Source organism: Zootoca vivipara, chromosome 9, assembly GCF_965207765.1.
Source record: "Zootoca vivipara chromosome 9, rZooViv2.hap1.1, whole genome shotgun sequence".
Classification (NCBI taxonomy): Eukaryota; Metazoa; Chordata; class Lepidosauria; order Squamata; family Lacertidae; genus Zootoca; species Zootoca vivipara.
In genome coordinates this window covers 28,363,326-28,376,275 of record NC_142592.1, presented here as the reverse complement: position 1 = coordinate 28,376,275, position 12,950 = coordinate 28,363,326, and the positions used below count along the sequence as shown (strand labels likewise).

Sequence of the window (12,950 nt, the reverse complement as noted above, 5' to 3'; positions counted from 1 at the left end):
GTTTACAATGGTCTTTAAGATAAGTTATAATTTTTTTCCATTCCTTATTAAAATTCTGATTTCTTCCTGATTTCTGATTCTTCCGGTCATTTTTGCCATTTCAGCATAGTCTTCATCTGCCATTCTTTATTTTCTTTCCACCTCTTCTTTCCAGTTGACTCCTCTCCCAATGCAAGAAACTCACGACTACCACATCCCAAGGCAGTCTGTGTGACCTACGTTGTACAGGTGCCTAGGTAATGTGGTCCCACTTCTCTTAAGTGACATCAGGCAACACACAAACATACAATAAGCAGAAAGGAGAACCAAGGAAGACAGAAGTTGTGTCAGAAAACTTGGGGACAACAGACACACAGCTTGTTTAGATGCTATCCTGATTGTGTGGCTTGCTACCAGGAAGCAGGGACCATGGAGATGTGTCACTGTACAGTTAGGTGTTTGTATGAAGGATTGTCACCTGGCATAGGCTAACAGGGACACATACCTTGAATAACATCCTGTTCCCCTGCTCACACATTTAGCTAACTGGTCAACCAAGTCCCATAAAGAGTGGTTTATTTATTTTTAGAATAGCCCTATAACTGTCAATTTTCACACAACCTTTTGCCCATACATGCAACAAGTAACTTAAGCAGTCAGCACTAAATCCTTCGTCCTGTCCCAATTAACACTTGGTTTTGAGATAAATTTTGAAGTACAAGCAAGGCCTTCCATCCATCCATCCATCCATCCATCATTTCCCACCTTTCTTCCATCATGGAACCCAAAGTGGTTCTCAAATGGTCTCTCCCCTCCAGATGGATTCACATATGTATATCACTGAATTTATCACAGTTCTACATATGTCAGGGGTGTTTAAAGGTGCCTGCATGGTGTCCTAAATGTGTTCAGCTGTCTTCCAAGATGGTGTGCCCTGAGCTGTTGGTGTGATAAAAGTGCAGTGGTTGCGGATAGTGTATGCATGGACATCACTAGGGTTAAACCGGATGGCGTTTTAGTGTATTCATGTCATCTGAATTAATGGGGTGGTTAATTAAAAACAACCCCCTGGCATATCTCAGCAGCAGCTAGCACATGCCACCCTAGACACACAAGCATTTGCACAGCGTGCTTTTCACATTCTGCTCTCTGTGATCACTGTTCATAGACTGGCTACCCAGTCTTTAAAGCACGTTCATGCCACACTCTGAACATGATGCTCTATGTGATTTCTTCTGTACAAACAAATGTCACACACAAATAAGAAGCCCCATGGAGCTGTTCCTATCAAACTAAAGTACAGCGTGCATGCTTTTTCTGTGTGTCTCCACCCCACCCAAATGGGATGATTTGATCTCTTGTCTTCCACCAACCCCTTTGTGGTGTTGATTCCAACGTGTTTGGTTTGGGTTTTGGTTTTTTTAAAACAAATTTTCAGTTGAAAGCAAAGGACAAAACATCTAAGTACTATTTTACTTTGCTTCATTGTATGATGTTGATACAGTATTAGAAAACAGGCTCTCTAAAAGTCTGTTTGGAAAGAGAGAACCAGAGAGCCCTAGAGCCAAAAATAGGGTGGCAAACCCCACAGGGCAGTGTACTACACTTGTACTGAAAGAAGGAGAACAATTTAGCATCTTTCCACTGATGAGCATGGAAGTGTCTATGGCATGTTGCAAGGGTTCTGGGAACACTGTGGAAAAACCTATCCTCCTTTGGGATTCACCCCCAAATATACAGAAGGCAGAATTCACAGGATATACACACACCTACAGGGTCCACATCCAGGCAGATGGATTCATTGCTCAGCATCTTGTGATGCTTATAGTCTGACGTGCACTTGCTTGCACAAGCAGCATTTATTAAAAATAAAAATGATAATGTTGTTATTACGGTACATTGCTGCCCCACTTTTCCTCTAAAGAACTCAAGGTGGCATACATGGTTCTCTTCCTCACAGTGTTCTACCTTCACAATGTGCTTCATTCCCAAGTGGAGATTTGAACCCTGGCCTCCCAGGTCCTAGTACAACATTCTTTTCTTTTTACTGGAAAATTTATTAATTTGGTTTTCAAATTAAAAATTTGCAGAGATATATCAAACATAAATAATAAAAACAAGATTCCAAGAAATCTCCTGGACTTCCACCCTCCCCTTTGTGGGTACTATCATTAATCCTTTCTTCCTGCATCTTTTATGGTAATCCAAATCCTTTCCCTCTTCCATTATGTCCAGAATTCAATCTTAAACTACAAGTGATATTCCAATCCTACTAACTGTTTACAATGGTCTTTAAGATAAGTTATAATTTTTTTCCATTCCTTATTAAAATTCTGATTTCTTCCTGATTTCTGATTCTTCCGGTCATTTTTGCCATTTCAGCATAGTCTTCATCTGCCATTCTTTATTTTCTTTCCACCTCTGGGCCAGTAATATCCATGCAGCCGTGGTCATGTACATGAATAGTCTTTTCTGCTTCTTTCAGATTTCAGCACCTAGAATTCCTAAAAGGAAGGCTTCAGGCTTTTTAACAAAGGTTATTTTAAACATTTTTTTCAACTCATTATATATCATATCCCAAGATCCTTTTACTACCTTACAATTCCATCACATATGATAAAAGGTGCCTTCACATTTGAGCATGTTTTATACATTTTTGCTAATTTACTAGGAGCTAAATACCATCGGCACATCATTTTCATATAATTTTCTTTCAACGTACAACATGCTGTGAACTTTAAATCCCAGTTCCATAACTTTTCCCAAGCTGTAAGCTATATATTATTCCCAAAGTCTCTCGCCCAGGCCCTAGTCCAACATTCTAACCATTACACCACACTTGCCTCTTCGGCAATCCTTTCTCTTTGCCTGTCAGTGCAATCTCCAGACCAGGATGTGCATAGTTGTGATGCAGTCTTAACATGCAAAGCCAAGCACCTTTCCTCTGTAATCGGTACTTCTGCCAGCTAATGAATGGCTTCCTTCCACCTGCACTGTTGACACTGTCTAACAAACAGCCCCCAGCCACAACGGGGAATCTCGGCAAATGTCCTGGAGGTCTGGGAGTGCAGAAGGAAGCGGCTCCTCCCTTTGTCTGGAATACCAAAGTGAGAAGGCAGAGACGTTTGGGCATTGGTCAACCTTGTTTAATCCCCCCCCCCCAAAAAAAATTTTTTATTGATTTTCTAACATTCCAAATTACAAAAAATTCACAAAAACAGAAATAAAAACATAATTGTTTAATTCCTTGACCAGATTGGAAGAAAGGAAAATTTGCAGGGCAGTCCAATTTGCATTGGAAGAAAGCAGTAAATGTAAACTACATTGAGAGAGAGCAGGGTGCCAAATGAAATAGCCATGTATGACAAGAGAAGCGATTTAAATGTAAATTATAGGCAGGAAATAACCCCTTTAAAAGCTTGATGGTTTGCACCGGGTTGGATACCCCTAAGAAGGGGAAGAGGAGTCTCTTGTAGAATATTTTCCAGTTAAATGTCTCTTCTGTTCACCCTTGCCTCACGGGCTCAAAAGTGCTTTGTGAATCAGTTGGGGAGGATGTGAAATATTCTGAAATTGGGCTAAGGAGGATTTGGAGTTTCTACAGAAAAGCCTTCCTAAGAAGAACTGCCTTCTTACATTTATATCCCATCCTTCTTTCATCCTGAAACCCAAGACAGCATGCGTGACGTACTCAAGTAGTCACTCATTCAGGAACTCTCCACTCTTAGACCTCCTTAGCTTTAGCAAGGGGGTGCTAAAGGCCTTGATACATTTCTTATCACTGACATTAGGTAAAGGTAAAGGCGTGACTCAACCACTACTGGCACATGGAGGACCATGATGAGTGCCAGAGCGCATGGAAATGCCGTTTACCTTCCCGCTGCAGTGGTACCTATTTATCTACTTGCACTGGTGTGCTTTCAAACGGCTAGGTTGGCAGAAGCTGGGACAGAGCAATAGGAGCTCACCCCATCGTGCGGATTCGAACTGCCGACCTTCCAATCGACAAGCCCAAGAAGCTCAGAGGTTTAGACCATGGTGCCACCTGCATCCCTATCACTGACATTAAATACCATTTGGAACAATTATTTGTTATTCCCTAACCATTGGAATGGGACCCAGGTGGCGCTGTGGTTAAACCACTGAGCCTAGGGCTTGCTGATCAGAAGGTCGGCGGTTCGAATCCCTGTGATGGGGTGAGCTCCCGTTGCTTGGTCCCAGCTCCTGCCAACCTAGCAGTTCGAAAGCACGTCAAAATGCAAGTAGATAAATAGGAACCGCTACAGCGGGAAGGTAAACGGCGTTTCCATGTGCTGCTCTGGTTTGCCAGAAGTGGCTTTGTCATGCTGGCCACATGACCTGGAAGCTACACGCCGGCTCCCGCGGCCAATAATGCGAGATGAGCGCGCAACCCCAGAGTCGGTCACAACTGGACCTAATGGTCAGGGGTCCCTTTACCTTTACCTTTAACCATTGGAATAGCAAATTTATATGTATAATTCTTGTGTTTCTTTCCATACATCTCCTTAAACTGCTTCCAATGAATTGCCTTCTTTACATCTGTCCAGCAGGGCTGTTGCACAGTTTTCTTGACCAATCTCTTGAGCTGGAAAAAGCTATAAATTCAAAGTTATAATTAGATCTGGCCACATTTCTTTCTTTCTTTTTTGTTAAAAAGGAAGTAGCCCTTTTGCCACGACTGACAGATATAACAATGTAAAAGCCAAAGAAAATATTAACATTTCAATTGTGCTTTGTTACAAAACAAAACAAATGGATTTTCTCTGCTTGCCTAGGGAAAAGAAAATGTGGACCCGTTTAGAAAGTTAAGATTGCACACTATGTGAGGAACAGTTGATCTAGTTGCCTGGGCACCTTCTTCCCTCTGATACTTGCCCCCTTGTGAACAGTTTCACACCCATTTGCAAAGTGCTCTGGGAGAGTGGAGTATTGAAATGGGGACCCTTTTCTATGTAAAATAGCAGGAGCTGCATTCCACTACATGGCAAGGATGACAACTGTTGGAAGTGAAACAGTGGGGATCATTCAGTATGTAAACTAAGGGTTAATTTTGCTCTCGGTAAGTCAGCTAACCAAAAGCCGGTGTTGGAGGAGATGTTGCTTACCAACCAGGCAGAGTGGCATGATCCCTACTGTGGAGGCATGTAATCTGACTTGCTGTGTAGTTCTGAGGGAGCTTTTCCTCTGTACCTGTGGTAGAATGTCTCCCTGCTATGTCCAAGGCCTGAAGTAAGAAAGATATACAGTCATACCTCGACATCCGAACGCTTCGACTTCCGAAGGTTTCGACTTCTGAAGTCGACAACCCCAGAAGTCTTTTCTGCGCACGCGGTTCGCGCATGCGCAGAAGCGCAAAATCGCGCTTCGCACATGCGCCAACCGCACACTTCGACATCCGAAAACCTCGACTTACGAAGACAGCTGCGGAACGGATCGTCTTCATAAGTCGAGGTACCACTGTAACCTATTTGCCTCTTTCTCCTTAGTTATATGCTGTTTTTGTTCAGTTTCCTCAGTAAAGTATTATTGGGGTGTGTGTGTGGACTTTGCTAAAAGCAAGGATAAAATCAAGGTAGAGTCGCTTATCTTTGATGCCCTCCCAATACATTCTGAGTGATTTTTCTTTTAAAAATGTTTAGGGGTACTCTCATTTTCCTACTCATATTGAAATACTGCCCCTCAATGAGGCCAAACTTAGATTCACAAAATGTTTAGGGGTATGCGTACCCCTGCGTACCCTCAGAAAAAAGCACTGCATATAGGCAGATCATCAGACTACAATTGATGGATACAAAATATTTATATGCTGCTATTCATGAAAAATATCAGAGCAACTGGCAACAGTATATACTGTGCATAAAACCAGCTTTAAAAACCATGAAAATTTTAAAATCAGAAATTGGCTAACTATTGTAAGAATAGCTATAACCCTGACAGACTAGGAAAGTTTTCAGGAGGCGCTTAAAAGTTGAAACAGAAGGCGTCTATTGACAGAGTGTTCCATGTGATTAGCATCCGTGGGTGGGTTTCCCTTAGAAAGGCAAGTAATAGCTCAGCTGTTAGAACATGAGACTCTGAAACTCAAGGCTGTGGGTTTGAGCCCCACGTTGGGCAAAAGATTCCTGCATTGCAGGAAGTTTGACTGGATGATCCTCGTGGTCCCTATCAACTCTACAATTCTTTGATTCTTCGAGGGAAAGTGCCAGAATGAAACTGTCGTGTGTGGAGGCTATGAGAGGAAGGCAAACCTCTGTCAGCAACTTTGAACTCTCTTTCTTAGTGGATACATTAATAATTCCAAAGCTCTTATTTAAAAGAGATTTAAACCTGCAAGCAATTGTGTTTTAGTTGGCCTAATTGATTTTTAGCAAGTGCACTTTGCCAGTGATAAATTATTCCCAAGCGACATCCAAATAATTAAAGTCATTTTCACTCTTGCAAATGGCAGGGTGCTTCCCAAGAATGGCTCCTCTTCTTTGTGTGCAGGTAAGCCTACCTGATCCTACCTGGCCAATCCCCCTGGCACTCCCCCTTCGGCCGGATTGGTCGGCTGATGGAGTGGGCGGTGACTCCAGCCTCCAGCCTCAGGTAGGCAGTGCCAGCCTCCAAACTTCTAGGTCTGCCCTAGGGTTCCCAAGGGGGCTGCACGCGACTGCGCAAAATGCGCCTCCCCTTTATGTTGTGGAAGCGGTCATTGCCAGTGATAAATTATTCCCAAGCGACATCCAAATAATTAAAGTCATTTTCACTCTTGCAAATGGCAGGGAGAGAGCTGATTCAATCAAACAAACCTGAGTATATTGGAAGGATCCTTTGGCAGCAAATAAGAGAGAATGAAGGATTGTGTTTCCAGAATATAAAGAAGGGCAAATGGTTCTTTTCTACCATAAGTTATTTTTGCAATGCAGGAAGCTGTTAATTAGCTCAAAACGCAGGGTAACATTGGCAGCAACAGAATATTTTGCAAGGGGACAAGTCCAAAAAATGAGAATTAACAGACCTAACAGTGACAGAATTGTATATTACATGGAATGATCATGCAGTGAGGCCATGATCCACCTATTGAAGTTATTTATTTCTTGCATTTATATTAACATGTGGTTCTCTAGAACTCTTCAAACTGGGCTGGACAGACCAAGATCAGCTTAGCTTCAGAAAGGTGATGGCCCCATGCGTTTTCACACCATACTCTGATTGCAGTATAGGTCTCATCCATAAGATTACATATACAATCATACTTTGGATTCTGAACGCCTTGCAAGTTGAACATTTTGGCTCCTGAATGCCGCAAACCCGGAAGTAGTGTTCCGGTTTGCGAATGTTATTTGGAACCCAAACGTCCGACACAGCTTCCTCATGAGATAAAGAGCTGATTGCACATCACTTGTTTTGTAATACAGGCGAGGATCCAATGTATCGCTCACCTTGGATATGAGCAGCTTGGGCAGCATCGAACCTTTCGTAGCCGTGCCGACGCCAAGAGAAAAGGTTGCCATGGAGTACCTGCAGTCAGCCAGCCGGATCCTGACAAGACAGCAGTTGCAAGACACAGTGGCAAGTTCTCATTTGCTCCAGACGGAATTTATGGTAAGTCTGTTGGCCTGTCGTCACAACTAGCTCAAATCTGTGACCCTCCTCTACAACTTAGCTTATTTTATATATATTTTATATATTTATTTTAGAGAGTTTCTACGCTACTTTTGCCTTCTGTTATGAATTACCAAAGTGGTTTACACATTAAATATAATGCAAGACCAGAGGTACCCAGTTGTTAAAACCAAAAATCCAAACAGGCAATATCAGAACAGCAAAAAAGCGGCGAGGACAAGAAGTACATTTTCTGTTCTGGTTGAAGCCATCCAGCATCAGTGCCCACTGCTTGCTTGCTTACTGCCAGAAGAACTCTCTTCTGTACAATGGCCAGGTGGACACCTGTGAAGGCGGTACAGCCAGCGGAGCCTTGTCCTGATGAGCTAAGTCATCCCAAGGGAAATTGAATTCAGTAACTTTTTCACACCTGCCACCCAGTAGTGGGCAGCGCACTGGGGCTGTGCTGTTTACCCATCCTCCTTCTGGCCAAATTGCTGGCTACTGGGAGGGAAGAAGTAAGGCGCCAGCAAGGTGGGTGCGGTGCAAATGTACCAGCAGGAACACCAGATTAGCTCTGCCAGCATGTTTGCACCGTGCCAACCGCCCCAGCAACTTTCCATCCCCTTCTGCAGCAGCTCCTTAGCCAGAGGGAGGACATGTATGTGGCACAGCTCCACTGTGCCATCCACTGTGAACATCCATCACCCTTGGAGAGGCCATTTTGAGCTGGAAAAATGGCCAGCAGGAAAAAGACTAAGCACCCTGACTCCCTCCCATTGCTGCTCTACTCAAAATTATAGTCTTTCAAGGCTGTTTTGTGGTTTCTTTCATGCAAGTGGTAAGTAGCACTTTATAAAGGCTAATGTGACTTGATTATGGGTGTGTGTTTCCTTCCTCTCTAGGAAATCCCCATGAATTTTGTGGATCCTAAAGAAATTGACATCCCTAGTCACGGAACTAAAAACCGCTATAAGACCATTCTTCCAAGTAAGTCCATTTAAACTGATGTTTTTATCCGTCTGCTATTTAATCCAGTGGTGCGGTCCTCCCTTTTCCTATCATCAGTCCACTGCTGATGTCAGCCTTTCCATTCCCAACACTGGGTGTGCCTTTTTGAAGTGGGGCACCTGACAAGTGATGTGTGAAACGATGGCTTTTCTTTGAAAAGGGCTGCAGGCTGACATCCCCACCCTGTGCATTGCTGTGAAGTTTGCCAGTGACTTGTGTTAAAAGTTTTCTGTACTTCTGAATTATGATCTTCCTTTCCTGGGCTGGTCAGTTACCCAACCGTAATGTGGCATGGTTCTTAATTTTACAATGACAGAATTTTCTCCCCACACACCTTTTGGGCGGGGGGAGGAACACGTGTTCTTTTGATTTGTGGACCCTTCATTTCCCCCCTGGTATTTATAGTTTATTGCAACATTATTTTCTCCAGAATTCATTGAGGTTTCTTATTATTATTCATTAAATTTCTATACCATCCTTCAACCAAGGTTCACAATATAAAAACGCAAAAATGCATACCATAGTAATAAGTGAAAACAATAATCCGTCCACACACAGGTTATTATTATTTACTCAATCAATTAGCACTTTTGAATGTCTGGCTTCAATTGTATTGAAACTGATGCTGTAGATTTCCAACCCACTCTAGAAAGCAGCCAAACTCAGCGTCATGTATCAGGGGTGGCAAACCTGTGGTCTTCCAGGGGTTGGTGGACATGGTAGCCAGAAGCCATGATGTTTATGTTCTACCTCCAGTGTATGCTGGGAATCACAAGAGGGGAGACTGCTATTCCCATCATTAATCTAGACTATTGGCCACCTCACCACCTATTCATTTTCCTATGCTTCTGTAGCTCTTACAGGTATATGGATTTTCATTTTGATTTCCATGTTTATTTTTCCCCTCCCAGATCCTGTAAGCAGAGTCTGTTTAAAACCAAAGAACCCAAGCAATGCTTTGAGCACCTACATAAATGCTAACTACATTCGGGTGAGTAAATCGATGTGAATTATGTGCGGATTTACTTTCTTAAAGTTCATTTTCGTGCCTTCAATTTAGGAATACTTGATTCTTGTTTACCTGGGAGACTATCCAACATGAGTTCCCTAGCTTTGCTGAATCAAAGGCCACCATGTTTCTCTTTACTTCTGCTCTCTGTCTACCCCAGGGACCCATGGGTTGCATTCAATGCTAGTCCTGCTCTAAGTAGGCCCATTGAATTGAACAGGCGTGACTGACTTAGGCCCATTTATTTCAATGGGTCTACTCTGAGTAGGACCTGATTGTACGGGGAAATGCAGTAAAAAGAGATCAGATAAAGCATATAACCATCGTACAAGCAAATGAGGATAAAATCAGGAAGAATGCTCATTGTCAGATAGCCTCCCCACAAACAAATCAGAGCAAATGCCCAGGAAAGAGCAGATAGCGTCTAACCTTTGTGTGGGCTTTATGCAAGCAAATCACAATGAAAGCACAATAACAGACTGTCTGGGGGAGCATTTAGATTATTGGTGCTTTAAGCTAAAGGGCTGTAGAAGCTTTCAGTGTTAGCTCTCTTCTTTTTTAGGTGTCTGATTCTTTTATGCAAATGAGGATCTTTAACTGTTAACCGTTCAAATGTAATGTATCTTTTTTCTCAACCAGGGTTATGGTGGCCAGGAGAAGGCTTTCATCGCAACCCAGGGCCCGATGATTAATACAGTGAATGATTTCTGGCTGATGGTGTGGCAAGAGGACAGTCCTGTCATTGTTATGATCACAAAGCTGAAGGAGAAAAATGAGGTACGATTTCTCAGATGAGCCACTTGTGAAAACAACCCCTCTGAATGTGGAAACCAGCCAGTGCTGGGATCAAATGATCAAGACCCCAACATCATCATGATGAATGCTATATACAATCACTACCCACCGCCATGCGGGACATATTTGGGAGAAGAAAAGGCTGAGGGGTAAACCCTAGACAAATCTAGAGTGGAGGCCCTAAGATGGTTGGATGGTGTCTTGTATGCCTCCTTCTGGCAACTCCTGCAGCCAAGCTGGTGCCAAATGTATGGCTCTGCTTTCCTTTGGACCACATCATTGAGGCCAAGAGGGTTTTTTTATTTTCATCTGGGCAGCCCAGGACCTCCATACACACTGCTCATTCTGCATACCTTGTGTCTGGACTTCTGCCTTCAAGTCCTACCTTGACAGCATAGTTGTATTGAAGAAGCATGCAGGGTGGGTGGAGTGGGTACTGTGATCAGGAAGAGAGTCTATGCAAGGGTTCCCCAAACTGGTGTCTCCAGCTGTTTTTGGACTACAACTCCCACCATCCCTGACTACTGGTCCTGCTAGCTAGGGATGGTGGTAGTTGTAGTCCAAAAACAGCAGGAGACCCAAGTTTGGGAAACCCTGGCCTAGGCAATTGATTGAGGACCTATCTATTTAATTATTACCCTATCAAAAATATACTTACATGACATCTAAAAAATACATCTATTGTATTTTAAGGGCACATAAGATATCGTGAATTAAACAGATCTTTGTCTGACCTGATCAGAATGCTTATAGAAACCTGCGATGGCCACCAACTTGGATGGATTTAAAAAAGAATTGGACAGATTAATGGAGGGTAAGGCTATCAATGGATACTAGCTATGGTGGCTCTGTTCTGCCTAATGTTTCTAGATACCAGGTGCTGGAAGCCACAGGAGAGCAGAGCACTCTTGTGCTGGGTCCTGCTTGTGGGTTTCCTACAGCATCTGGTTGGCCACTGTGAGAACAGGATGCTGAACTAGATGGGCCATTGGCCTGATCCAGCAGGCTCTTCTTATGTTCTTAAACCTATAATATGACCTATAGTAGAACTATTTTCCCAAAGGAAATGCCAAATTTTTAAACACTTACATCTAACACTGCTTGAAAAGAATGACTTGAAAGGAACACCCAATGGTTTCCAACATATCAGGAAGCCCTGTGTTTACCTGAATTGCCCAGGCCCCTTACGATATTGTTTATCTACATTGTCATGGACTGACAGTGGCAATTTCCTCCTAATAAAAGAAGGGGAGACGTCTTAAGTAGTTCCCAGGCTATATGGAGAAAGTCTGTGTTTGCATGAGCTTCTGACATTCCGCTGAGAAACCCTGGCAAGAGTATTAAGGACTTTTGCAATGGCAGATGAATGATTCTGTCACCTTATTTGCTACTGGAAGCACAGAGGTTTGGGCACATGGTCGTTTTGCTATCTAAATGTCTGTCAAATATTCAGAGGGGGGGGGACGAAGGAGCAGCTGGAAAAGGACTGATGAATAAAAAAGAGAAGAGATGAAGCTTCGAAATGGTGCCAAGCTGTGTAAAAGCTTTAATAAGAAATATATAATGCCTCCAGTGTTTCAGATGACCCTTCCTTGAGGGTATCAGGCCTCAATGAAATACTCGAGTCATGAGGATTCATATCTTTGTTTGCTCGTCAACTTTCAAAGAAGAGTGGGGAGTTGTTTTTATCTGGAAAGTACTGGCATGGATGAAAATGTGAAAACCCCAACACTCCCCACAAAAAACAAAAAACCAAGCATTTTGAGTGGCTTACTGCTAAATCCATGTTCGCCAGAGGAGAGAGTGCAGGTAAACCATCCGCACCTCTAGTTGCTTTCAGTGAGACTTTACGGCAGCTGATTGGAGCATTCTTTATTAATTTAGACCATTAATAGTCTACCTCTCATTCAAAGAACTCAGGGCAGGCAACACAACAGAATTGAATAGCATACAATATCCGTATGAAAGAGAATAGAAACATTGGGGAGAGAGACAAAAGAGCAGCAACATTATGTTGCTTGTCAGTAGCAGTTTTTACATAAGAGCCGTACAGTGGAACCTTGGTTTATGAACACCTCGGTTTACGAATTTTCGGTTTACGAACGCCGCGGACCCATCTGGAACGGATTAATTCACTTTCCATTACTTTCAATGGGAAAGTTCGCTTCAGTTTATGAACGCTTCAGTTTATGAACAGACTTCCGGAACCAATTGTGTTCATAAACCGAGGTACCACTGTAATTGCAATGGACCCCAAACAGGCCTAAGAGCATCGCCATCAGTATGAAGTGTTCCTCTTCAAGTTGGCAGCCACTCCATTTCACACCCAGCCCCATTTTCAATCTCCCCTTGTCCATTAGCACTCCATGCCTATCGAGCATGTTCATTCCTCATTGTGTTGTTTTGCAGAGGTTTTCCCCTCTGCAATGTTTCCCCTGAATGTTTTCCTGTGCTTCTTCAAATCTTGGAGTTCCACAACCTGATGGATTACATTTGTTACTGTGGACTGAAGATAAGACTCCTCCCTTAGCCTTTTGTTTCTAGTCCT

At 43.0% G+C, this 12,950-nt stretch overlaps 1 protein-coding gene across 2 annotated transcripts in view; it reads left to right on the top strand.

Moving 5' to 3' along the window:
• Positions 1 to 12,950, top strand: part of PTPRR (protein tyrosine phosphatase receptor type R) — a 106,968-nt gene that overhangs the window by 86,660 nt on the left and 7,358 nt on the right. For both annotated transcript variants that reach the window (XM_060279667.2, XM_088676728.1), the window contains 4 exons: positions 7,401 to 7,587; positions 8,493 to 8,577; positions 9,510 to 9,589; positions 10,247 to 10,384. In XM_060279667.2, coding sequence (XP_060135650.2) covers positions 7,401 to 7,587; positions 8,493 to 8,577; positions 9,510 to 9,589; positions 10,247 to 10,384 — 490 coding nt within the window. The remainder of the gene's footprint in view (positions 1 to 7,400; positions 7,588 to 8,492; positions 8,578 to 9,509; positions 9,590 to 10,246; positions 10,385 to 12,950) is intronic.